The 27969-nt window shown below is 39.3% G+C and overlaps 1 protein-coding gene across 2 annotated transcripts in view; it reads right to left on the bottom strand.

The window, feature by feature from the left end:
- The window catches only part of HDAC8 (histone deacetylase 8), a 238911-nt gene that overhangs the window by 146589 nt on the left and 64353 nt on the right, over positions 1–27969 (bottom strand). For both annotated transcript variants that reach the window (XM_070783605.1, XM_070783604.1), the window contains exons 5-7: positions 25626–25738; positions 21807–21884; positions 21116–21224 (exon numbers count right to left, since the gene is read on the bottom strand). In XM_070783605.1, the coding sequence (XP_070639706.1) occupies positions 21116–21224; positions 21807–21884; positions 25626–25738 (300 nt within the window). The remainder of the gene's footprint in view (positions 1–21115; positions 21225–21806; positions 21885–25625; positions 25739–27969) is intronic.

Here is a 27969-nt window from a genome sequence, read left to right as displayed (position 1 = left end):
CCATCTCTTCATCCTGTTTTCTTCATTGCCAAATTTGTCTACTTATTGGCTACCTATACATACTTCTTGCAATCCCATTTTTTATCTCACTGCTCTCCTGAAATTGCTCTCCTGAAGGGAGAGACTAGATCTCTGTGTCATGATATCCAAAAGTCTTTTCTCTGTAATCTTTATCAACTTTTCAGGACCAACTGACAGTGTATACTGCTCAAAGATCTGCAGCTGGTCATCATCAATGGCTGTAGCTCCACTAAAAGACTTAAACAAAAAAATTTTTAAACCTTTATCGATATTCACATACCATACAATTCCCTCATTTAAAGTGTACAACCCAACAGATTTTAGTATACTCACAGAGTTGTGCAACCATCACCACAATGAATTTTAGAACTTTTTTTTTATCGATTGCAGCACAAGACTTGTGGGATCTTAATTCCCCAACTAGGGATTGAACTTGGGCCCTTGGCAGTGAGCGTGTAGAGTCCTAACCAATGGACCACCAGGGAATTCCCTGGAACATTTTTATCATCCCCAAAAGAAACCATGTACCCAACAGCAGTTACTACCTACTCCCACCACTCTTCAACCCCCTGCCCTTGGCGACCATGAACCTACTTTCTGTCTCTAAGGATTCGTCTAATTTTGACCTTTCATGTGTGGTCTTTTGTGACTGGCTTCTTTCATTTCATTTAGCATACTATTTTCAAGGTTCATCCATGTATTAGTACCTCATTCCTTTTTATGGTCAAATAACTCTCCATTATTTGTATACACCACATTTTCTTTATTCACCATTTATCTGTTGATGGACATTTGGGCTATTTCTGTACTTTTTGGCTAATATGAGAAATGTTGCTGTGGACCTGTTTCCATTTCTCTGAAATACCTAGGAGTAGAATTGCTGGGTCATATGGTAACTCTATATTTAAGCTTTTGAGGGAGCTGCCAGACTGTTTCCCACGGGGACTGTACCATTTTACATTCCCCCCAGCAATGTATAACAGATGAGGGCTCCAATTCTTCCTCCACATCTTCACCAACACTTGTTATTTTCTGTCCTTGTTTTGTTTTTTAAACAATTGATTGTTTATCCATCAATCCTAGTGGGTATAAAGTGGTATCTCATTGTGGTTTTGATTTGTATTTCATTGATGACTAATGATGTTGAGTATCTTTTCACATGCTTTTTGGTCATTTGTATATCTTCTTTAAAGCAATATCTATGTAGTTCCTTTGCCCATCTTAAAATTGAGTCATTTTTCTTTTTAATACTGATTTGTAAGTATTGATATATTATAAATACAAGTCCCTTATCAGATACATGGCTTGCAAAAATTTTCTCCCATTCTATGGGTTGTCTATTACTTTCTTGATAGTGTCCTTTGAAGCACAAGCTTTAAATTTTGACAATTTTCCAATTTATGTATATTTATTCTGTTGCTTGTGCTTTTGGTGTCATGTCTAAGAGAGCATTATCTAATTCAAGGTCATTAACATCTACATCCATGTTTTCTTCTAAGTGTTTTATAGTTTAAGCTCTTACATTTAGACTTCTCAGGCTATGTGGACTTAATTTTTGTATATGGTGTGAGGTATGGATCCAAATTCACTGTTTTTGCATGTGATTCAGTTGTCCCAGCACCATTTGCTGAAAAGACTGTTCTTTCCCCATTGTCTTGGCACTCTCTGAATAAAATCAATTTACTGTACATATTTCTGAACTCTGAACTCTATTCCACTTCTCTGTATGTCTAGCCTCATTGCCAGTACCACACTGCTTTGATTATAGTAGCTTTGCAGTAAGTTTTAAAGTTGGGAAGGGCTCCAACATTGTTCTTCCGTTTCAAGATATTTTTGGTTACTCCAGGTTGAATTTGATATAAATTTTAGGATCAGGTTGTCAATTTTTATAAAGTCATCTGTGATTTACAGCTCCATTTTCACCATTCTGAACCTATCATCCTATTTTTTCTATTCCTTATCTCTGCTAACAACACTTCATCCTTTCAGTAATCCATGTTCAAAACTCCTAGGCTCTTTGTGATTCCCCCCTTTCCCTGCTCCTCTTCAGTTACCAAACTTGCACCAATATCTCTCCTATTGCCTCCTTTCCACTCTCATGCAGTACTCTAACACTTATAACCTCCTTGTGAATTACACCAATAGCTTCCTAATTAATTTCTCTGCCCCATGTCTCTTCCCTCTCTAATCTATCACACACATACACACACACACACAAACACACAGGCATCAGATGAATTTTCCTTAAGGAAGGTTTTGATCAAGTTACTTCCTTACTCATAAACATTCAATATTTATCCATTGTTTTTGTGTGCATGCACACTAAGTTGCTTCAGTCATGTACAACTCTTTGCCACCCTACGGACTGTGGCCCGCCAGGCTCACCCTGTAGCCTGCCAGGCTCCTCTGTCCATGGGATTCTCCAGGCAAGAATACTGGAGTGGGTTGCCACGCTCTGTTTCAGGGGATCTTCCCAACCCAGGGATTGGACTCACATCTCTTAGGTCTTTTGCATTAGCAGGCAGGTTCTTTTCACTAGCACCACCTGGGAAGCCCTTCCATTGTCTTTGCTGCTGCTGCTGCTGCTTCAGTTGCTTCAGTCATGTCCGACTCTGTGCGACCCCATAGACGGCAGCCCACCAGGCTCCCCTGTCCCTGGGATTCTCCAGGCAAGAATTCTGGAGTGGGTTGCCATTTCCTCCTCCAATGCATGAAAGTGAAAAGTGAAAGTGAAGTCGCTCAGTCATGTCCGACTTGTAGCGACCCTATGGACAGCAGCCCACCAGGCTCCTCTGTCCATGGGATTTTCCAGGCAAGAGTAATGGAGTGGGGTGCCATTGCCTTTAGATGATGCCTAAAATTCTTAGCCTATGATTCAAAGTCCTTCATGATATGATTCCAGCCTACCTGTTGAATCTTATTTTCAGTAACTCCTTAACCCATATTATTCTGTAGGCAAACTGAACAGTCCATGGTTCACACCCCTCCTCACCTTGCACTTTCTTTTGTCATTCACTTCCTTGCCTGAAAGTCATCTTTCTACATGTCTATAGTGTATCTATTCTTTAAAGGCTCATTCAAATTCCATCTCCACCATGAATAAAAAATGATAATAATAGGAGCTAACACTTACCAAGTACTTTATTAAAAACTGAGCACTATTCTATGTGTTTTATATGTATTAGACCATTTGACTCTCAAAACAATTTATAAAAGCCATTATCATTAATCCTATTCTATAGATGGGGAAACAGCAGCATAGAAAGGTTAAAAAATCTGTAGAAGATCTGTAGCTATTCAATATGAGAGCTGGCTTTTGAACCCAGGCCTCCTGGCACAAGTCCATGTTCCACATCACTGCCATACACTAGCTTCCACATTTTACTGTGCTTCACGTGCTTGTGCCAGCCACTTCACATGCTATCTTGTATAATAGCAGTAGCAGGCATTGCATTATTATTTTTTTAGTGTTGGCCTTCCTGAGCAAGTTCTAATTATACTATACCCTCATTCTAAAACCTTTGGCAATTCCCCAAATGCTTACAGAACATGGTACAAATTTTCATTGCTAAGAATTCCAGCTCCTGCACAAAGTGGTTCCCACCCACTTTTCCAATCTTCTTTGCAAATTGTCCCTCTCATGCACTTCACAGTCCAGAAAACTAGACTACTGCTGTTCTGTGTACAGAGCTCAGCCTTTTCTGACTTTGATCTTGTTGTACCCTCTGCATAGAGCTCTTCCCTGTAATCTTGTACATTTAAACTTGACTCAGATTTCATAAACACATACACATTTATACACTTTGTAAAGATACAGTAATTAGCTACCCTTTAGAAACCAGATCAAATGTTATCTCTTCAATTAAGCCCTTTTCTGAAGTATTTTCTCCCTTTGAGTACCCATCACAGTTAATCTCTTATGGTTCTTATAACTTTCCACATTTCATTTTTTTTTCCTAATTTTATTTTATTTTTAAACTTAACATAATTGTATTAGTTTTGCCAAATCATTAAAAAGAATACATTTGAATCAGTTCTAATGAGGTGGATGAAACTGGAGCCTATTATACAGAGTGAAACATAAATCCACATTTCATTTTATTAGAATGTGTATGAATGTGAATACATATGTGTATCTCTCTGTGTATCTATAATTTTCAAATTTCCACCAGCTTCCTTGAGCTTAGACTCAGTACTTTATATATATGAGAGGCATTCAATAAATATTAAATGAATAAATGAATGAAATATCATCCCAGATTGCTTTGAGGAAAGTTTACCTAACCACTGTAACAATTACTATCTACTACACTGCAAATCATTAATTTTAGGTTTTGGGAAAGTATAAAATCACTTACCCAGAAAGGAGGGAGAACACAGGCATCTCATTATACTACATTAGTTACTTCCCTATAAACACATAAGATATGCATTTAAAATGCAATTTTCTTGATGAGAAACCTGATTCCTCAGTATTGAACAGTCTGCTTTTCAGACAAAGCTATGCAAATGAGGAAGAGAGGCTGTGGCAGCTGTTTCTACATTGGTCTGGGGAAGGTGGTTGGTGCTGGAGGTTGATAAAAGCCAGTAGTGATGGCATTAATGATGTTTTTAGATAAGAGGAAAAGCCCAAGAACCAAATTGTAGCATTACCTCCTTTTCTTTTATTCCATGAGGGTAGATCATAGGCACTGCTATGGAGTGCCTTTGGGATCATTCACTGGTGCCACTTTACCTCTAATACCAGGGGTGGAACCTGGTTTTGCTTTGTTTGTTTTTAAATACTTAAAGTTCTAAAACATTCCTCTCAGAACAATGGGATGCCAGAGAGATGGTGTGACAGCTACTCTTAATCAATGCTGGTGATAGACTTAGTAACCCAAACTTGGCCCTCTATAGCCAGACCTCTAATGGGTGCACCTTCCCAGTAGATTCGTCTCCTGACTTTCTCGCTTGCAAACCAGCCTAGACCAGCCTTATCATCTTTATATATTCCAATAAGCATCTTAAGCACCCTCTAGAGACTTTCTCAACAGAAAATAAAGAAATGAGGAATTCAAAGTTGAAAAACCAAGGACAGGAAGTTGAGGGAAAGAAGAGAAAAATATTTGCTATTAACATGATGAGCTTCCAAAGTTCAAGAGACTCTTGAGAGTCCCTTGGACTGAAAGGAGATCAAACCAGTCAATCCTAAAGCAAATCAACCTTGAATATGAAGCAAATCAACCCTGAATATTCATTGGAAGGACTGATGCTGAAGATGAAGCTCCAATACTTTGGCCACCTGATACAAAGAGCTGACTCATTGGAAAAAACCCTGATGCTGGGAAAGACAGAAGGCAGGAGCAGAAGGGGATCACAGAAGATAAGATGGTTGGATGGTATCACTGACAATGGACATGAGTTTGAGCAAGCTCTGGGAGATGGTGAAGGACAGGCAAGCCTGGCATGCTGCAGTCCATGGGGTGGCAAAGAGTTGGACATGACTGAGTGACTGAACAACAACAACAGCAACACCCTTTCTATAATAAACATTTTAAAACTATTGCATTGGATGGGATTCAGAGGGAGGACTGCATTAAAGAATCACTAAGTGAAGTCGCTCAGTCGTGTCAGACTCTTTGCAATCCCATGGACTGTAGTCTACCAGGCTTCTCTGTCCATGGGATTTTCTTCTCCAGGGGATCTTCCTGACTCAGGGATCAAACTCAGGTTTCCTGCATTGCAGGCAGACGCCTTACCCTCTGAGCCACCAGGGAAGAATCACTACTCAGTCCCAAATGGAAGCTACTCAACTTTTCACAGGTATTGTTTCCTCTAAATTCCCTCAATCCTCTCTCAACTCAGGCACTGCAGATTCATTCTGCAAAAACTCAACCTGTGGGGGTTGAGGGGTGGGTGAAGCAGCATATGGTAAATGCCTCGGTGATTCCTGAATATCTTTTACAAATTGTTCAAGGATGCAGGGAACTGGGGTGGGGGGCTCCCTGTGGTGAGGATGATAAGTCACTTTGTTCAGGGACATAGGTGTCTCTTGGAAGACATTTAATTTCCTATAAGTCTCTCTGCTTTTAGCATCAGACAAACTGGACTGATTCTATTAACATCTTCAGCATACAACAAACGGAACACCCAAAGCTACAAAATAAAAACAAACAAGCCAACCTCAAACCTCTAAACCCTTGACCTTCCCAAACACACAACCCTCACATTGCTTTTGCTTTTTTAATTTTCAAGATGTAGTTTTTAAAAAATATTTTATGGGGATATCTTTTCTCTCATTGCTGAGTCCATTATAGAGAAACACAGATTCTAACTGGCATCTCCTTCTAATGCCTTGTTGTAAGTAATTCCACTTATCAATTATATGTCACCTTGGAAACAAAAAGGGCCATGCACTATTTTTAGTTTATTATTACTTATCTCTTTACCTCTTTGAAGTAAACCATCCTCATTCACATGGAGGGCTGGGGAATGAGTCATCCAGAATTAAAGAGCCTTACCAGCCTAGAGTGACTCCTCAGAGCTAGAATTAGAATACTAATTCTAATTCAAATCTAGTGCTCTTTTCACTAAACCCCAGTGCTCTTTGGCTTTCCTCATTCTGAAAGGTCTGAGGCCCTAGGAAGCAGAGTATATATTATCTGTGCAGGGGGTGGGGTAGGTGGAGAGGCAGGCTGGTTTGGAGAGCTAAGACAAAACAAACCAAAACCAAACCAAACCAAGTGAAGTGAAAGTGAAGTCGCTCAGTCATGTCCGACTCTTTGCAACCCCATGGACTATAGCCTACCAGGCTCCTCCCTTCATGGGATTCTCCAGGCAAGAGTACTGGAGTGGGTTGCCATTTCCTTCTCCAGGGGATCTTCCCGACCCAGGGACTGAACCCAGGTCTCCTGCATTCCAGGCAGATGCTTTAACCTCTGAGCCACCAGGGAAGCCCAAACCAAACCAAACCAAACCCAACCCAAAATCCCCAAATTGAAGAAGGCTTAAAGAATATGAATCCTAAGTCGCTGTACTAATGACTCTTTATTTGACCTGGGGTAGGTCATTTTATTGCTCTGAAACCACCAGGACCACTCACACAGCACAGACTACATTCTGCTCTGCATCACATTATTTGGCCATATGTCTTGTCCATCTCCTTTGCAGCCTCCACAGCATGGAGGTCAGGGAGAATGCTGCACTTGGGGTCAGACAAAGCTGGAGCTAGTGCTTGCAGGAGCAACTTGGACAAATCGTTCTCTGAACCATCTCTGTAAAGCAAGAATATTCTCTCCTCCACAGGGTTATTATGTGGATTAAATGATATAATATTTGCAAAAGTCTTCTCCTAGCACCAGGCACATGGTAAGCACTCCATAATGTTGAATGAATAAATGAATGGCCTTAAGTCAGGCCCTTCAAGTGCTTTGTTAATTCCTTCAGCCCACTAGGATACTGTTGAGTTCAGCACAGCACACCATAGCAGTGACTTCCTGAATAGTACTCTAATGTTCCCCAAAGGCAGAGAGAAATTTCATAGTGTCACTGCCTGGTTATACCTGTTCTGGGAATACAGTAATTCCTTTTCCAGTGCTGCCAATCTATTACCTTTCACCAAACACAAAATTCACTTTAAGAAGGGGCAGAAACACAAGTGCCTTTCTGTTAGATAGAGGTTGGGAGAATATATTATTAAAATTGAAACCGACTTCTCTGATTTCTTAGCAAAAAAATCAGATTGGAAGCCAAACAGCTATTTGACCTTTGCAGACCCTGGATAGTGATGCCCTTGGGGGAAAGGAGAGAGTTGGAGTTATTCCAAACTGTAGTTATGACATTTGTGTGTATATTTACTGCCTGTGCTTATGCTCTCTGCATTTAGTTTTTACTCTCTAAGCCTCGAAGAAGTCACAATTTACCAAGAGCACAATTTAATACATATGGGTAGAAATATAGGCACATATCTCTGTTTCTCATTTCCTAATCATATTTTCTACACTCCCTATATACCTGATACTTCTTCTTTTTCAATCTACTTGCTCTGATTCTTGAACTTAGGTAGACAATAATGATTTGTTAACAATAAACATGCCCCTAGCCCTTCCCTCACCCTTCTTTACCCGAGAGGGCCTCCCCTAAGATTCAAAGACAAAATCCTGCCATATAGTTAGCACCTGGTGCAGCTCATCAAAATATAATATCCTTTCCCAGATGATTGGAAATCTCGGCAATGCCGTCACACAATGAGGTGTGCAAGAAAAGAGCTTGTGGATTGATTTTCATCATTAATTTGACATTGCACAGTTTTTGTGGGACTTTAAAAGAAATGCATTTTTATTACTTTTAAGTACTGCACATAGAGTAACTCCAACTCATCATATTTTAGCAGTTATTTTTCGGGGGAAGGATGTATTTTAAACATGCCTATGTTAGAGTGTCTGGTGGATCATTTAGGATCAGTGTCCTGTTGCTTGATGAAATCCAGATCACTCCAATGAAATCCAGATGGGGAAACTGGGTCTCTGGCAATGGCTGCCAGATCTTCTCCATATGAAATCTCTCTAGCCTGTATGCAAATTCAAAACTCCATATCCTGGAAATCCCAAACCAATTAAGTGGCGCTCCGCTTCTTAGTTACTGGACTAAACACAGGGAAGTGATTCTTTCTTCCCTGAGGAAATAAGTATGTCTTACATACATCTATCTTGGCACAAAAAGGGCTGGCTAAGCAAATTAATAGTGTAAACAGGACTGCGCTGGGGAATGTTTGTCCTACTTAAGAGAATAAACTTTTTATGCACTTTGTGCACATCCACTTACATACAAATAATTGATATGCTAATTACAAATGATTCTTAAAGCTCTTTCCCTGAGGTACTGTATGATGTTGTTAGTGTAGTTTGAATTACTAGCATGTCCAGTGCTTGAAAGTAATAAAAATGTATTTTAAAATATTCCGTTATTCAGACTGGCTTTCCTCTAATTAGGCTGAGTTAGTGAGGCTTGCCTATAATTAAATAGGATAGATATTTTTCTACTTTCATTTCTAATATATTTAAGGTGGTTCTCCCCAATTCCCCATCCCACCCCAACCCTGGCATCCATCACCTTGTTCTACAGGATTCTCCTGCCCAGAGCAGGCATACACAAACCTCTTAGCATCCAGCTCAGTCTTCAGCAGCACTTACATGGTCTCTAGACAAACACACTGCCTTTAGTGCCTGGCACACATCCATACCCTTTCACTTCTTAACTTAGCTGCATATTTGATACGGCTTTTTTGAGGTGTCTTTTCTTTGGTCTTGCTTTAAGTACCAATGGGTATGGCTCTTTCCTGATACTGCAGTGGGTAACAGCACACAGCAAGCAAGGCCCAGACAAACTTTGCATCAGGCTTTTTTGTCAGGTAGAGGACACCAGATTTAACTAAATCTCTGTACAGACCACGTCAACAGGATTCAACAAGGCAGCTCATCAGTGCCTGCAGCTGCCGGGTGAATGACTGTCAGGCGCATTCAGAGCAGAGCCTAAAGGGTAGCTTTTTTAGGCTAGAGGGAGGGGATAGAGCAGTGATCAAAGAACACGGGAGGTGGGAGAATTAGGGTGGGTGAGGGGGTACATGGTAGTGAGCAGCTGAGAGGAATAATATGAATTTTGAAGATAGAATGTTCCATCAAGCACAGACACAGTCAAATTTAGGATTCTTTTCAGAGCAGCCCTGCATTAGAAGGTGTAATTCTCAAGTTTTCCATTTATGAGCTGGGTCTTCCTGTCTCTGGATAGTTTCAGAGCATGTTCTAGCATCAAAAGCTATTAAACTGCTGTGGAAGAATAAGGTCACTTTTTCCAGGGGGCAGGGATCATTCAGCACTAAAAACAGTGCAGAGAAGGTACACATCATAGTGACAGAACAAACTCACTGAGTCCTAGGAGATAGTCCTCCTGAACTTACATGAAAAAATAAAAATAAATCACCTAGGAAGACTGCTGGGTGAAAGGTCTGTCATGGTGTCAGGGCTACTCGGTACAGGAGTTTAGGAACTGGTCATGAAAGCCACTGGTCTAGAGGGGAAGAAGGATATAAGAACTGTCCCTTTAACCACTGGATTTAAAGCTCAAAGGATCAATCAGGTAAGGGAAAAAAACAATTCTCCACTGTAACCCTAATCAAGTACTGTTGACAGGCAGGGCAACACAGATAATTAAGCACAGTAGCCCCTCCTCAAAATTATCCTATATTCTTAGGCACTTGATGTCTTTTGAATTTAATATTTTAAAAGACACATCAAACTAGGAACATTAAATGAATGGCCCACTCTGGCCTCATTTCCACCTGTGCTTAATGTTAACTGTGAATTTAATTAGTATCTGAGTCATTCATTTTCCAGAAACAACAGGCAATTTGCATCTGCCTTACCACAAAGAGGCAGAATAGAAGTTTATAAAACAGAATGAAAACATTGACTACAAATATCTTACTTATGGAGGGCTGAGTTCAAAGTGCAAGGTTTATACAAAGAAGTAGCAGCTTCCATGACCTTTATCACTGGGCCAAAGTGATCTAGTGATGATCAAGGTGGTATAGCTGTGACCCAACCGAAGAGAGAGTAATTTTGTAAAGATTTTTTACTAGCTCTCAGATTGTGATGAAAATGGGATGAAGATGGAAGTAAGGCTATATAAATTATTTGTTCTCAAATGCTAATTTTTGGAGAATTCTTCCCTTCTCATCAGATGAAAGAGAATTTTGAAAAAAAATGTATTGCTTAAAACATTTATGTATGAATATGTATTCATATTGCTTTTGCCACATCACCAAGCTCAAAGGAGTAGGCTATAATTGTTGTGTTCTTTTTCACTGAGGATCTATCTACCTGCTTTGGAAATTGAATGATAAGGAATCTGGAGTCCCAGATAGAAGATAAATTCAAGATGACTTATCATTATAATGAAAGAAGAACCTATCATCATTAAAACATCTCTTCTTTAAATATTAACATTAAAAGTCAATAGGGAAAGGAAACATTTCACTTAAATATCCTTTAGTGATGTCCCTTGCCTCTCATTTTACTTTACGGGTATTGGATGAACAGATTATAGCATGGATGGAGAACCTCTACCCTATATGTTGATATGCCCTCTGCCGGATCAAGAGATGGTATAAATTATGCCTGTTGTTGTCTAGTCGCTAAGTCATGTCTAACTCTTTGCAACCCATGGACTGTAGCCCACCAGACTCCTTTGTCCTTGGGATTTCCCAGGCATGAATACTTGAGTGGGTTGCCATTTCCTTCTCCAGGGGATCTTCCTGACTCATGGATCGAACCCACATCTCCTGCATTGGCAGGTGGATTCTTTACCACTGAGCCATGAGGGATGCTCAGTTGCAAAAAAGCATAATGTTAAAAGCCTCTGGCAATAGTAGTCCCCTGAAAACCACATGAAAAGAAACTAATTATATGAGGAGACCTCTATATAATGACATGTGACATTATTCACTTTCTAACATAGGAAGTCAGGATTTTCTCCATTGAAAATAAAGGAAATAAAGGAAAGAGCAGATTTACAGAATCTCCATGTTTTCAAATTTAATTAGAAATTAAAAACCTAAGAAGTGGGACTTTCCCTGTGCTCCAGTAGTTAGGACTTTGCCTTCCAATGCAAGGAGTGGTGATTCGAGCCCTGGTTGGGGAGCTAAAATCCCACATGCCTCATGGCCAAAACCCCACAAACATAAGAGAGAAGCAATATGGTAACAAATTCATAAAGAGTTTTAAGAATGGTCCACATCAAAAAAAGTAAAATTAGTAAAAAAATGAAGTAAAATCTCTCAGTATTTATTCTTATATTTGATGCATAAAATTACAAATTAAATCCTTAGGATTAAGAGGGTGGTTTTTTTTTGCAAAAATCTAAGTAGTACTTTCACAAACATAAACAAATGGACTGTGTACACTACAGATCATGTGGCTCATTTGCATAATCTTAAGTAGTTTCTTTTTTTAAGGACTTTTCTGCAATTCCTGGAGATAAAAATCTGCAAGAATTCTTGGGGATGGTATTTCCTCCTTGTGATACATTTCATACTTTCAGAATCAATACAGTGAAAGTGACTATACTATCCAAAGCAATTGCAAGATTCAATGCAATCCCTATCAAGCTACCAATGGTATTTTTCACAGAGCTAGAAAAAATAATTTCATAATTTGTATGGAAACATAAAAGACCCCAAATAGCCAAAGCAATCTTAAGAAGAATGGAACTGAAGGAATCAGCCTTCCCGACTTCAGACTATACTACAAAGCTACAGCCATACAGTGGTATGCAGATGACACCACTTTAACAGCAGAAAGTGAAGAGGAACTAAAGAGCCTCTTGATGAAGGAGAAAGAGGAGAGTGGAAAAGCTGGTTTAAAACTCAACATTCAAAACGAAGATCATGGCATCCGGTCCCACCACTTCACGACAAATAGATGGGGAAACAATGGAAACTATCAGATTTCCTTTTTTTTTTTGGCTCCAAAACCACTGCAGATGGTGACTGCAGCCATGAAATTAAAAGATGCTTGCTCCTTGGAAGAAAAACTATGACAAACCTAGACAGCATATTAAAATTAGAGATATTGCTTTGCTGACAAAAGTCCCTATAGTCAAAGCAATGGTTTTTCCAGTAGTCTTGTATGGATGTGAGAGTTGGACCATAAAGGAGGTTGAGCACTGAAGAATTGATGCTTTCGAATTGTGATACTGGAAAACACTCTTGAGAGTCCCTTGGACAGCAAGGACATCAACCAGTCCATCCTAAAGGAAATCAATCCTGAATACTCACTGGAAGGATTGAAACTGAAGCTGCAATACTTTGGCCACCTGATATGAAGAACCGACTCATTGGAAAAGACCCTGATGCTGGGAAAGATTGAGGGCAAGAGGATAAGGGGGTGACAGAGGATGAGATGGTTGGTTGGCATCACTGACTCAGTAGAAATGAGTTTGAGAAAGCTCAGGGAGATAGTGAAGGACAGGGAAGCCTGAAGTGCTGCAGTTCATAGGGTCACAAGGAGTCTTAGCAACTGAAAAACACAGTCATCAAGATCGTATGGTACTTGAACAAAAACAGAAATATAGATCAATGGAACAAAATTGAAAGCCCAGAGATAAATCCATGCATCTATGGACACCTTATCCTTGACAAAGAGGGCAAAAATATACAATGGAGAAAAGACAGTCTCTTCAACAAGAGAATGTGCTGGGAAAACTAGTCAACTATGTGTAAAAGAATGAAAGAACACTTTCTAACATCATACACAAAAATAAACTCAAAATGGATTAAAGACCTAAATGTAAGACTAGAAACTATAAAACTCTTAGAGGAAAACATAGGCAGAACACTCTCTGACATAAATCATAGCAAGATCCTCTATGATCTACCTCCCAGAGTAATAGAAATAAAAACAAAAATAAACAAATGGGACCTAATTAAACTTAAAAACTTTTGCACAATGAAGGAAACTATAAGCAAGGTAAAAAGACAGCCTTCAGAATGGGAGAAAATAGTAGCAAATGAAACAACTGACAAAGAACTAATCTCTGAAATAGACAAGCAGCTCATGCAGCTCAATACCAGAAAAATGAACAACCCAATCCAAAAGTGGGCCAAAGAACTAAACAGACATTTCTCCAAAGAAGACACACAGATGGCTAATAAACACATGAAAAGATGCTCAGCATCACTCATTATTAGAGAAATGCAAATCAAAACCACATTAAGGTATCATCTCAGGTGGTCAGAATGGCCACCATCAAAAAGTCTACAAATAATAAATGCTGGAGAGGGTGTGGAGAAAAGAGAATCCTCTTACAGTGCTGTGGGAATGCAAACTGGTACACCCACTGTGGAAAACAGTATGGAGATTCCTTAAAAAACTGGAAATGGAACTGCCATATGATCCAGCGATCCCACTGCTGGGCATACACACTGAGGAAACCAGAAATGAAAGACACATGTACCCCAATGTTCATTGCAGTACTGTTAAAATAACTAAGACGTGAAAACAACCTAGATGTCATTGGCAGATGAATGGATAAAAAAGTCGTGGCACATATACACAATGGAATATTACTCAGCTATGAAAAGGAATACATTTGAGTCAGTTCTAATGAGGTGGATGAAACTGGAGCCTATTATATAGAGTGAATTAAGTCTGATAGAGAAACACCAATACAGCATATTAACACATATATATGGAATTTACAAAGACGCTAATGATGATCCTATATTCAAGGCAACTAAAGAGTCACAGATAAAAAGAATAAGCTTTTGGACTATGTGGGAGAAGTATGTATAAATCTACCTCATTCTTTTACATACTGCACCGCTGCTGCTGCTAAGTCACTTCAGTCGTGTCCGACTCTGTGCGACCCCATAGACGGCAGCTCACCAGGCCCCGCCGCCCCTGGGATTCTCCAGGCAAGAACACTGGAGTGGGTTGCCATTTCCTTCTCCAATGCATGAAACTGAAAGTGAAGTCGCTCAGTCATGCTGACTCCTCGAGATCCCATGGACTGCAGCCTACCAGGCTTCTCCATCCATGGGGTTTTCCTGGCAAGAGTACTGGAGTGGGGTGCCATTGCCTTCTCCTAGCAGCAGCAGCAGGGAGAAGTCAAGGGTGGGATGATTTGAGAGAATAGTATTGAAACATGTATATTACCATATATAAAATAGATGGCCAGTGCAAGATCCATGCATGAAGTTGGGCATTCAAAGCTGGTGTCTGGGACAACCCAGAGGGATGGGGTGGGGAGGGAGGTGGGAGGGGGTTTCAGGATGGGGGGGACACATGTGCACCCGTGGCTGATTGATGTAGGTGTATGGCAAAAACCGCCACAATATTGTAAAGAAATTATCCTCCAATCAAAATAAATTAATTAAAATTTTTTTAAATGTGGGCAGAAGACTTAAAAAGACATTTCTCCAAAAAAGACATATAGATGGCTAAGAAAAACATGAAAATATGCTCAACATCACTCATTATTAGAGAAATGCAAATCAAAACCACAATGAGGTATCATCCCACAGTGGCAGAATGGCCATCATCAAAGTCTACAAAAAATAAATGCTGGAGAGGGTGTGGAGAAAAGGGAATCCTCTTACACTGTTGGTGGGAATGCAAACTGACACAACAAATATGGAGAACAGCATGGAGATTCCTTAAGAAACTAGGAATAAAACACACAACCCAGCAATCCCACTACTGGGCATATACCCTGAGGAAACCAGGATTGAAAAAGACACATGTACCCCAGTGTTCCCTGCTGCACTATTTACAATAGCTAGGACATGGAAGCAACCCAGATGTCCATTGGCAGATGAATGGATAAGGAAGTTCAGTGCAAGTTTGATGTATGACGCAGAGCACCCAAAGCCAGTGCTCTGTGACACCCTATTACTCTGGGATAGGGTTGGGAGGGAGGTGAGGGGATGCTCAGGATGAAGGGGACACATGTATAACTGTGGCTAATTCATATTAATGTATGGCAAAACCATCACAATATTGTAAAATAATTATCCTATTAAAATAAACAAATATATTTTAAAAATCGCTAAACTTGTTAAACTCATTAAGAAAAATTTCATACTTCCATGTGACAATTTGGGGACAGTGTAACTGATGGTTAATACTCTCTGTGTGACCTTAAGTAAATCAACCTTTTTAAGTTCCAGTTCTCTTATTTGGAGAAAGGAATGGCAACCCACTCCAGTATTCTTGCCTGGAGAATTTCATGGACAGTCCATGAGGTTGCAAAGAGTCAGATATGACTGACTGACTAACACTTTCACACTTTCTTAGTAAGACTGGAATAAGAATACTCTACCTTTGCAGGTATTGTATATTCTTACAAGTATGAAGTGGAAAAAATCAAATAAATGATCAGTGTAATTCCTGGCACAGGCAAGTCCTCCCTAGGAACTAAGCTCCACGATGTGGCAGCTCCAGGATGTTTACCACCACTAGTACCTATGTACAGGGTGGGCAAGAAGCAGAGACAATAAATATTTGTCAAGTGAATGAATAAAATAGTGCCATTATACTAAGTGAAATTGCTCAGTTGTGTCTGACTCTTTGCGACCCCATAGACTGTAGCCTGCCAGGCTTCTCCATCTACGGGATTTTCCAGACAAGAGTATTGGAGTGGGTTGCCATTTCCTTCTCCAGGGGATCTTCCCAACCCAGGGATCGAACCTGGGTTTCCTGAATTACAGCCAGACTCTTTACTGTCTGAGCCACAATGAAAGCTCATCATTATACTAAAATATAAGCAAATCCCCTAAGTTATTGCATTGGTAGTTCCCTTTTCATTCTTGTTATTTAACGTCTTAAAAATTCTATAGGGTGACTTAAGGCAGTCAGTTCTTTTGTAGGAAGGTCAGAGTGGCTTCAGAGAGGTGAATTTTGGCTCAAGACCTATAGGAATGAATTCTTGTGCTTAAAACAGTCCTGACTTATATTTCAGAGGCCATGTCAGGATCTAAGGAAAAATCTAAGGAAAATAAATATAAACTGCAGAATCACTATATGATTTTTTTCTCTTCTTCATTGAATAGCAGTGGAGCTCAGTATAGACGGAAGAAGGAATTCCCCACAGAAATAAAAGCTTGAATTTAAATGAGCTATTCCTTCAATGAGCTATTCCTACTGTGGTCCTAGAGAGCAAGTTCTTTCCAGGTAGGCTATCCTGGTTATCCCAAGCATAGTAGAATTAATGTTTGTAAAAACCAGTTTGAAGAGCAATAAAAAATTTACTTAAAATAGATAAGTATAATATTTTTCTCAAAAAAGAAGGGACAAAAATTTTGTTTTTGTTGCTGCTGCTTTTTTAAACTTCTGGAATCTCTGAAATTTTCTTTAGGTCAGTGGTCTTTGATGGGGGAAAAAAGGTTTCTTTTAATTTTGGGTTACAGCGTATAAGCCATAGGATTCAAGGTAAACAGGCCAAATACAGGAAGATTTTTATTTTAATAATTACTACTGTGAACCCTAGTTCACTAGAATAAGACTATTTCTTTGATCAGGCTGATTGCTCTTACTAGCAAAGTATTGCATATGTGGATATAAAGACTGCTATTGATTGAAACGCCCTGCTTAATAGGGCCTTTCATAAGTCCTATTCATTGAGAAGTCTGTTTAACAATGTGTTTTCCTTTTGGCAAAATATTTATGCAGTGTCTCTAATTAATTATTTTACAAAGTTGAATAGTCAAATATTCTTAATCAAATGTAATTTTTTTCCGAAGTGTGTCAATTTCAGTATGCTTTGTATCATAACATTATATATATATATATATATATATATATATATATATATGTATGTATGTATGTATATATGTATATATGTATAGGAAGTCACCATATATATAACCTTTCTGTGAGATATATCCTAGTAACTGGATGTTTAGTAAAGAATGCTTTCTGGATGTTAGGGCTGTAAAATGATAGGTGGGGTAAAAACTAAGAAGTTTGAAAACAACTCTAAAATTCTTCTTCAAACTATCCATATGTCATGACAGTTCACAGTGGGCAAACAGTTTGGTCATCCTGCAAGATTCAAGGTTTCAGAGTAGTACCTCTCTTGAATCAACTGCAAGGAAGTACTTGGTTATTTGTCCTTTTCTTAGATTCCTTAACTATGCTAAGTGTAGCCAGTCAGTCGTGTCTGACTCTTTGCAACCCCATGGACTGTAGCCCACCAGGCTCCTCTGTCCGTGGGATTCTCCAGCAAGAATACTGGAGTGAGTTGCCATTTCCTTCTCCAGGGCATCTTCCCGACCTAGGGATCAAACCTGGGTCTTCCGCATCACAGGCAGATGCTTTACCCTCTGAGCCACCAGGGAAGCCCCAAAGTCACCAACACAGCCTCTTGAGTAATAGTTTAAACATTATTAAGACTAACTCACATTGCATCCAAATACAACTAGAGAGCAAACATTAAATAAAGGCAGAACAGTATTTTTCAGATGACAGAGCTTGGTAATTAGGAAATGGTCTCTGGCAAAACAGCTTTCCTCTCCCATCAAACTTTGCCTGTATATAAATTACAGGAGGCTTAGGGGAATGGTGACCCTTGCCCTTCTAAATTAGCACTGAATGACCTTGGGATCTCTCACTGTGAAATTGTCTTTTTCATAAAATGGAACTTCTGGTGTTGAAAATCTTCATGTAAAGATTCCATATCTGGCCTATTAAGAAAGAAACCCTAAGACAATTTTTTTAAAAAAATAAAGAGGGTATGTTTAACCTTAAGATGAAACCATTAAGTTCCTGCCTAGCTGTTAAAGTCAAAAAAAGGCTACAGCAGAGGAAAAAGCCATAAAGAAAAGAAGGAAGGAAGGGAAGGAAAAAGGGCTCCTAAATTCAACATGGAAAGATAGTTCAGAAGCAAACCAGTGGCAAACTAAAATTAGAGCTTCTTATAAGTGAACCAGCAATAAGATGTCCTTTATTTCTCACAGGTAAGGAGTCAGAAAACCAGTAGGCTCATGGAACAAAAATGATGAAAAAGAGACTGAAGATGAACTGAATGACTTTTTTACATGGGTAAGCTATTCCTGTCTACTCTGTCTTTGGAGGTAGGCAGATGAACCAGATGTCATAGTGGTAAATGAACAAGATACTCTGATTCTAGGCAACAAACTAGAAGTAATCAAAAGCATAATGACTAAGTGATACAGTTACTAGAGCTGACCCTCTGCAAAACTAGTTGGCAAAAATTGTTTGTGCCCCTTTCCCACTACTAATCCTCTGAATGCTCAGGGTGCTTATGCTCTAACCCTTTCAAAATCTGCTATTATGAAATGGCAGAGTGTGGATGAGGAGGAGAGATTGGGCCAGAATTCCATTTAAGGCCTAATTCTCATTGTAGAACAAAAGTATGTTTCCTTTTAAAGGAATTTCATCAGCTATTAGTCCAACAGTTGGGACAGATGTTTGGGTCAGGAAGCGTTCTTGGCACCCTTGGGATCAGAAGTGCCTTCACATAATGCCCCGACCACACTTGACTTCTGAAAGAAATCAAAGGGAAAAATGACTGTCTCTCTAATCAAAACCCGGAGCCTGGGTTTTGATTCTGGGTGATCTCCATACAGTTTGCTGGTGGAGCTGCAACGGCAAAAGGGGCCCTGGTAACTACAAACAAATGAGTGTCTTGTACTCTGGTACACAAGCTAGAAGAATCTTTCCTAAATGCTGGCTTCCTGTATACACTGGGGTAGAGGTGGCAATATGGTAATCATGTGTGATCCTCCATGGATCTTTTCCTCCAGGCTAAATTCACTTTTAAAACGTTTAATTAAGTTTGATACCAAGGCTATTTTTAAACATGAATTACTATGGGATAACAATTTTTAAAAATCATGTAGGAAGAACTGGTTTAGAGAGAAATAGGGGAGAAACAGACATTTTTTTGACTGAAGAAAGGTAAGTAGTAGACTTGTTTGGGGGTGGGCGCTGGGAAATCCTCAAGTCTGCAGATGATACTCAGCTTTTCCAGGCAGTGAAATGCCAAGTTGATGGGGAAGAGAGGAAGACTTCAGGAGGTTTCATGACTGACAGATGAGCTTCAACAGAGGCACATGTAAGGTAATCCGTTTAGGGAGGGCCAGAGATTACAAGCTACACTTGCAGGATGATGGGTGCTGACCTTTCAATTAAGGCCCATGAAAAAGCTCTAGGAAACCCTGTGGACAGAGTACTGAAGAGAACAATCTAGTTTCCTGCTATGGCATAAAAAGGGCAACAAAATGTTGGATACTGTCAATAAGAGAATTAAAAGAAAAACAAAATAATTCTCCTTTTACACAGAACCACAGGATATCATTGGTAAAGTTACGTCAGCAACTCTGATCTGCACATCTCAAGGACAGAACAGAGCCTAAGGGAAACAAAGAAGGGCAATTAAAACCATCAATGGCAGACTGAAAAAAAAAAAAAAAAAAAGAGCCTTTTCAGTTTGACAATACAGAGGTAGTAGCCAGGGCACATGATCAAAATATGAAGAGGCTACTGCTACAGCTGATGACCTGACATGCCAAATCTCTTGAGCTAAGAGGCACCTTTGGACCATAAAGTTTTTATTTTTTAATACTTCTACTTTGTTTATACAACTGCCAATTGTGATGGCCAGTGCAGGCTCCTTTGGGAAGCCCTTCTTTCCACCAGAATGTTGGGAGAAATCTGAGCCAAGTGGGAGAGGGATCAAAAACACCTCAATCCCCATTACTTACCTTATGCTGACTTGCTGACTTTCTAGTCAGACTCACTTCTCTACTGCCAATGTCAGCAATGAATTTGTACCTGAGCGATCCCAGTTTTTTATGAATATGAGTTTAGCCACCCTTTTCCTCATTGTGTAGGGCTTTTTAGTCCCAGTGGTCTGGTCTACACCCTGGCTCTAAACTGTCTTCCTACAAGTGGCTCTAATTTAATCTCTAACTATATTGCAAAAAAACTAGAATTTCTGACTCCAATTTTAACACAACTGATAGAACTCAAGAACTCTCTAATATTGACACCAGTGGATGGAAGCAGATCTCCGTAATGGAAAACAAACTGCTGCTGCTAAGTCGCTTCAGTCGTGTCCGACTCTGCGCGACCCCATAGACGGCAGCCCACCAGGCTCCCCTGTCCCTGGGATTCTCCAGGCAAGAACTCTGGAGTGGGTTGCCATTTCCTTCTCCAATGCATGAAAGTGAAAAGTGAAAGTGAAGTTGCTCAGTCGTGTCCAAATTAGCGACCCCATGGACTGCAGCCTACCAGGCTCCTCCGTCCATGGGGTTTTCCAGGCAAGAGTACTGGAGTGGGGTGCCATTGCCTTCTCCAATAGGGGGTGGCAGGTAAGATCAAACCGATAGTCTGGCTCTGGTCCAAACACTCTGCTCCCCCATACAGGGGCTGGCTACCTGATCAAATAAGCATAGTGAGCAGTGTACAAATGGTATGTGGGTATATAATAGCTTTTTAATTTTTTTTGAAAACAAGAATTCTGTGAGATTAGAGGCCATTTCATCTAATAGAAATGTAATGCGCTTGTTACTGGCTCAGCACTGCTGTCATACCTTTCACAGATGTGGTAATACCTCTCATCCTGTATGCCATCCTGAATGGGCACGTTTACACTGTAGTACCGTCCCTTCCCTAGGCCAACATCAGACACATCACCTGTTCCTGTCAAAGAGAGGAGCACCAAGAACAGTTTTAAGAACATGAGAATTAGAAAATATGAAGGCTTCTCTGAGTAGGAATTCAGAAAAACAAAAGGTCAATTAAGAGAACAATTTGAATGAACGATGGTTTCTAAGGGAATGAAATTAGTGAATAAGAAAAAACTTGTAAATAATGTCGGGGAAGTAGGAAAATCGTAAGAAAATAAATTAGTCTCCATCTTGCTGGACCAAATGAATGAAAAAAGAGAGAAACTTCTCTTCTTGACTTCTCATACACCTTAGATTGACATAATATTAATATATAATTGCACTTATCAGGATGTTGGGGGTTATACAGGCTATCTGATAGTCCGGTAAGTGTAAGTGAGCTCTCGACAATCAATGAAAATCATCTGGAAAAAGCAGCAGCGTTACATTCCTTTTATCATTGTCACCTGAAATGACCTCTGTTAAATTTTTGCATGGGGTAGCACCAACAAGGTATTCACAGCATGTAGCTATCCAAATACAAGATATAAGAAATGTATAGAAGAACTGCAGTATTTATTCCTCAAATGTAACACTGAGCACACAGATCACTTGCCTGGGAAAAATCCTGGAGAGAATTTGTGCAGGGACACCGTCATGACTTTGGAGGTGAAACTGAAGGCATCTTCTACACCTAGCAGAGAAAGAAATGGCAGAAGAAACACTTTATAAGTGCAACTCCTGTTTTCAACAACTGAAACTCTAGAAAGCAGCTGGAGGAAGGAAGAGCGAGAAGGTAGCAATAATAAAGCTAGCAAGCTGTGGAATAAAAGGAACAAAACTCAGGTCTTGAATCTCTGTCATTATAGGATGAGCTAGAACTTTGGCCCCAAGTGAAGTTAGGGTTCCTTCTCAAATTCATTAAAATTAAAGCTGGACATTTCCAAGCAATGGGGATGCCCAGGCTGTCTTTCACAATGTGTTCTAAAAGGTAGGGAAGGATTAGAGCTCAGAATTGATGTATTATCAACAGAGCTGCATAAAGGAAACTGGCACCATCTTGGAAGTTTTATATTTTGTTTTGTTTCATTGGTTCTAAGTTACATTCTTGGGATTTTTTTTCAAAGAAGTACAATATGGCAGCCCTTTGAAAAACATCATCTATACCAACATTATGCACTACACAGTGTAAATCTAACTTTAAAATGCCTTTCTATAATACAGATTTGGTTATAAATGCAATCCACCCAAAGTTCCATGTATACTAAGTACATGTTTCTGGCTACAACATGGAAGGCTGAAAGTAGCCCTTAATAGCAGCTTGATGACAGCTTTTTGAAGCCTGGAAAAAGATAGAAGGAAAAACTTCAAGAAAGGAGTTTCCTTTTCATTTTAACAGAGTCAGAAAAAAGAGGCCTGGGAGATAGATGATGTCTCTTATAAGCCACGACTTATTCAGATACACACCCTGCTTACCTCTACACTTTTCCTCCCAGAATCACATAATTGTCATACTGTATTCAGATAATCTGGTTGTAAAATGGGAGGACTGTTAGCAAATTCATGTATTACCCTCTTTTATACTTCAAATAAAGAAATTGTCTGTTTACTTAATGCTTCAGTCTTCTTTAGAGGCCAACAGAGACCTTAAAAAATATTAACTCTATTTGTATATCACAGGTATGTTTGAATTTCCCAAGCTTTATGCTTTGCCCTAGGGAGGCAGTTAACAGCAGTTAAAGGCTCCAGGCACAAAGCATTAAGTAAACAAAAGAAAATAAATTAAACTACTATTTTAACTTAGAAATGGAAGTATAAACAAGTACAAGTCATGAAAATCCTGATTATCTCTCCATCAAGAAAAGTGGTATCGATTTATACTTCTCTCAGTGGTGTATGAGAGTTACCCTTTTTCAACGTCATGACTGACACTAGGTATTATTCTTTTTAATCTTAGGCAGAAAGAATGTTCTTGTTCTAATTTGCATTTCTCTGAGTCTTAGGGTGTTAAGTAACTTTTCATTTGTTTAAGAGCCATTTGTATCACTTCTCATGGGAAATGCCATTAGGTGTTGTTAGAAAATCATACTTTAAGAAAGGACATAGAGACGAGGATAAGGGGCTTGGTGTGAAAGGGAAGAGTGGCTAGGTAGCTGAAAGAAAGTGAGGATGGGGTAGGGGTGCTGGTGAAGCCACTGCGAGGTGCTAGTTATGGAATCATGGGAGATTTAAAATAAACCAAATGTGTAAGTGTTTGGAGGTGGGGCAGGGGTCACTGGAAGGGAGGTGCTGAAGAGGGGAAATAAACTGAAATGAAACACACCATAAAAGTTGGCTAAAACAGGAAACTCTAAATGGTGCAGAAATAACATTGCAAATGGAAGAATGGTTTCAGGTGACAGTCTTATTTCATTCATTCTTACATGGTTCAATAGACTTGATTCTATTCTTGAACTCTGATACAAAGAGTTTGAATTTCATAATCACTCATTCATTCAACAAATATTTTACTGAACCACTACTATAGGCATAGGTCTGTTTGTTCCTGCCACTGTGTAGGACAGAAAGAAGTCAATAACTTGATCTGTGCTCTGGAGGAACTGAAAGGTTCTATGGGATGAGAAGACACAGACACATTAAAGAATTCACTAATAATACAATATATAATTAAATATCAAATCAGTGATAGAAACAATACAGGACATGAGCAAGGGGAGAAACTACTTGGACAGGAGTGGTCAGAGCAGATTTACTACCAACTTGAGCTCTTGGGCAGAACTGGAAGATATAAAAGGGTAAGAGAAGGCAAAACTAGGTTAGGAAAAAGAACCACAAAGTCAGGAAGGTGGGAACAGTGAGATGTGTCCGGGCATCACTGAGTACAGTAGCATAGACAGCAAGCAGTGAGAGACAAGGCTGGAGAGAGGAAGTGTGGCCTCTTTGAGGCAGGCCTTGAAACACAGGGCAAATAACGTGGACTTTACCTCGAAGACTACCGGTTTTCAAAGTGTAGCCTGTGGAACAACTTGGGTGTTATTAATATGGAGACTCCCAGGTTCCATACCAGACCTACTAAATCTAATATCTGGTGAATGTGGCCTAGGGATCTGCATTTTACAATTTGCCACCCCCCTCCACATAGGTCATCCTAATCTGCATTCAAGTTTAAGAACCATTGCTGTAGGTCAATGGTTAGCAAACCAAGTGGCTACACAGTATTTTAGACTCTGTAGACTACATGGTCTTTATTGCATATTTTTCTTTACAACATTGTAAAATGTAAAAAACCATTCTTAACTTGCTGATCATACAAAGACAAGCCACAGGCCAAATGTTACCCTTGTTATAAGCAATCAGCGTCTCTGAAGGGTTTTGAGCAAAGCTGTGTTTTGCATTGGTTGAGTATTATATTCATTGGACATGGTTCTCGAAGTAGTGTGTTGGTTGTTTTAACTCTTCTCTCCTCTGTTACCTTTAATTTTCTGTCACCATTCCATGGAAGCTTCCATCTAGTTGAACTACTACTATCTCTCCCACAATTTCTTCCTTCTTTTTCTTTTTTGGCAGTAGGGCTGACTCCAGCTTCCATGATATACTACTCTTATGCCTTGATTATGTTAGTTTGTCTCAAAAGATCCCTGGAAACAGGGAAGCAGCAATCACTGATGTGGGGGGCAGGAAGGGTATATTCTTAACTAGTTTTACTAGATAAGTGTTCCTAGATTGATGAAAATATATGTGACACACGGGCTATATTTATAAGAGAAATAGAATGAGGGTAACTGTCACTTAAGCTCTACATTCTAGATGAAAGGTACACAGGAGGGCTGCATACAACCTTTTAGTGAAGTCTTCTAAGAGAGGATTAATGTGGTTAAGGCAAATTGTTACAGTCTGCTGCTACTAAAAGTTAGAGAAGATGCCCTGGGTTTGTGCAAGATTAAAAATTTTAACAACGCAAAGCAAGTGGCACAGATCTTGATTACTACATGAGTTGATATCCCTGTTGGTGAAAAATTCAGAGTGTTAGTCCATCATGCATCCCTTCTGTTTTAAGAGCGGCATCAGGACGCTCAGTTCTGACTGCAGGTTTCATTTAGAACCTATGGAAGTGGCCTGATGGAGGTTACTAAGCACTGGAGTAAACGCTCAGAAATCTTGCCCTGATTTCCACTTCCTAAGATTCTCTACTGGAGAGCTTCACTACTGGAGGAGAGGGGAGGAGAAATTATAGGAACCTGGTATTTTGAAGCAGCTTGGTCAGCAAAGGAGGAACTGCATCAGTTAAAAGAATCTCTACCTGCTTTAGGATTCTCAATTAGGAAAATTTCAATTGCAAGAGGTATTTCTCCTGTTACCAGCTGCCTAGAAACAGCTTTACTGATAAAAGCCTGCCAGTCCTAGCAGCAAAGCTCCTCTGAAAGTGAAGGCTTACCATCTCCATGGTGCAGATCCAAATCCACATAGAGAATACGGTCAAATTTCCGTCGCAACCGTAATATTCCCAGGACAGCATCATTGAGATAACAAAAACCAGATGCTTCATCTCTGCAAGAAAACAAGTTGCTTTAGCCAATAGCCACAAGCAATTCAAGGGAGTCTTAATAGCCAAGGATCTAACCCTTGAGATCCATTCCCTTACAATTCCCCCTTCTTTTAAGAAAAACAAAAACATACCTACAAAGATTATATAGTACATGGCCCAGAATGGCCAGGCAATGAAGTGTTTTTGTAAACTAAATATTTAGGTTGATTGGTAATATTTTTCATTCAGGATCCCTGATTTTCAAAGATTTATAATATAACTATATTGAACAAAACAGAATATTTTTTTTATGATTCTGGAGTCATTTAAAAAAAACTGTAGTACCCTGAAGTCATCATGATGAACACAGATTACTACTTAAAGGAGCTTAAGAAAGCTAGAATCTAGAAGGGGCATTAAAGACTGTACTGATCAGCCATTTGTAGAAGGTGTTGGAGATTTGATTTCTCTGTCCTGACCCTATGACATAATCTAGAATTTTTTTTTAGTACATCTTGGACTTGTTGCTCATCAAAGCTGAGTGTAGAATGTACAAATGCATAACCTCCTGGACAGTACAGTGTGGTTGCCTTTCCATAAATGTAATTATTACAATAAATGTAATTATTACAATGATGATTGAAGCAGCCTCTTTAAAGTTTTTCTGGCTCCTTCACTTAAGTTGTCTTCACTGACTTCACTGATGTCCTTTAATATTTTTGCTATCAGTGATACCGTGTCACTTTAACCTCTTGTCAGCATATTAACCTACTCTTTTATTACTCTTCCATTAAGCCTTGTTGAGTAGATATAAAAGAACATCATCAAACATGTGTTATAATTTGTTCTTTAAGAACTCATTCTAAATGCTTCAGTTTCTTTTGCTTCTACAGACTGAATATTCAGTCCATTTTTTCCTACATTCTCCCCAATATTTTACTTGAAATAGAATTCTAGGCATAAGCATCAGTTAAAATGGCTACTATGAGACTGTGGAAAGTGAAAGTCACTCAGTCGTGTCCGACTCTTTGAGACTCCATGGACTATACAGTCCATGGAAATCTCCAGGCAAGAATACTAGAGTGGGTAGCCCATTCCCTTCTCCAGGGGATCTTCCCAACCCAGGAATCAAACCCAGGTCTCCTGCACTGCAGGCAGATTCTTTACCAACTGAGCCACCAGGGAAGCCCAAGAGTGTAAAGTCTTTGTATTGCCTACACAATGCATAAACTTCTTCATGAAATCTCTTCTATATTTCATATGCTGCACAATGCCCTGGTTCACAGGCTACGTCAATGAGACAGGTACACTAGACAGCAGGAAGTTGGTAAAAATATCACTAGACATTGGCTTTGCTCATGAAGGTGAACTTGGTGATCATCTAGTGAAAGAATAGACTGGCATTATATATGCAGCCAGACTGAAACCAGTTAGAGGAAAAGGTTTGTCCAACCTTGAATTCTCTATAAATAAGAATTGAATATGTAACTTTTAAGGTTCTTGGATGCTATTTTCCAATTATGAAAAGCTTACAATTTTTGAGTCTACCTACCATTTTACCACATCAAGAAAGAGGCAATGTGTCTTTCTACTGAAATCAATAACTTTTAGGTAGTTGGGATGGAACATTAAGTGTTTTAGGCAGAAAGAGGGAAGGAGGGAAAATACAAATCAATGCAAGACATACTTTCTTCCCTCAGAGAGCCTAAAATTAAGTTAGGAAGACAGGTCATAGCACAGAAATACAAAAGCCAAAACAAAACAAAACAAAAAAGGCAGGCAGAAATAGTATGGCATATAAAAGAGAACACAGAGAAATTCTATAGACAAAATTGACAAAGCAGAGTCATCTCATTGACAGTACTGAAATTTATCTGAGCCCTGTGCTTTTAGAAATCAGTGTGAGTAGGAAACCTCTCATCCTTTGTTCTCTGAGAAACAGTTAACTGCAAAAGACCACATTGCTCTGGCATATTCCAGAAAGAACCATTTTCATGCTTCCTCATGACTCTCATAAGACTCACAGATGATTATCTTGTTTACCTGCCTTTATAAAACTACAGGTCCCCTTTCCTTTTCTTTGAGATGTTCTTTATTAATGAACATTTCTCCTATGGCAGTAGCCTGAATATAATAATAATAATGTCTGTAATTCAGAAAGGCCTCATCACTCTGTAATATTTTCCTAATATTTTTCTTATATTTAAAGAACTCTATTCTCATTGGTTTATAGAAATAAGTGTTTAGATAAACA

This window comes from Bos indicus, chromosome X, assembly GCF_029378745.1.
Source record: "Bos indicus isolate NIAB-ARS_2022 breed Sahiwal x Tharparkar chromosome X, NIAB-ARS_B.indTharparkar_mat_pri_1.0, whole genome shotgun sequence".
In the NCBI taxonomy this organism is placed as follows: Eukaryota; Metazoa; Chordata; class Mammalia; order Artiodactyla; family Bovidae; genus Bos; species Bos indicus.
The sequence above is the reverse complement of the archived record's forward strand: the minus strand, read 5'-3'. Positions and strand labels throughout refer to the sequence as shown.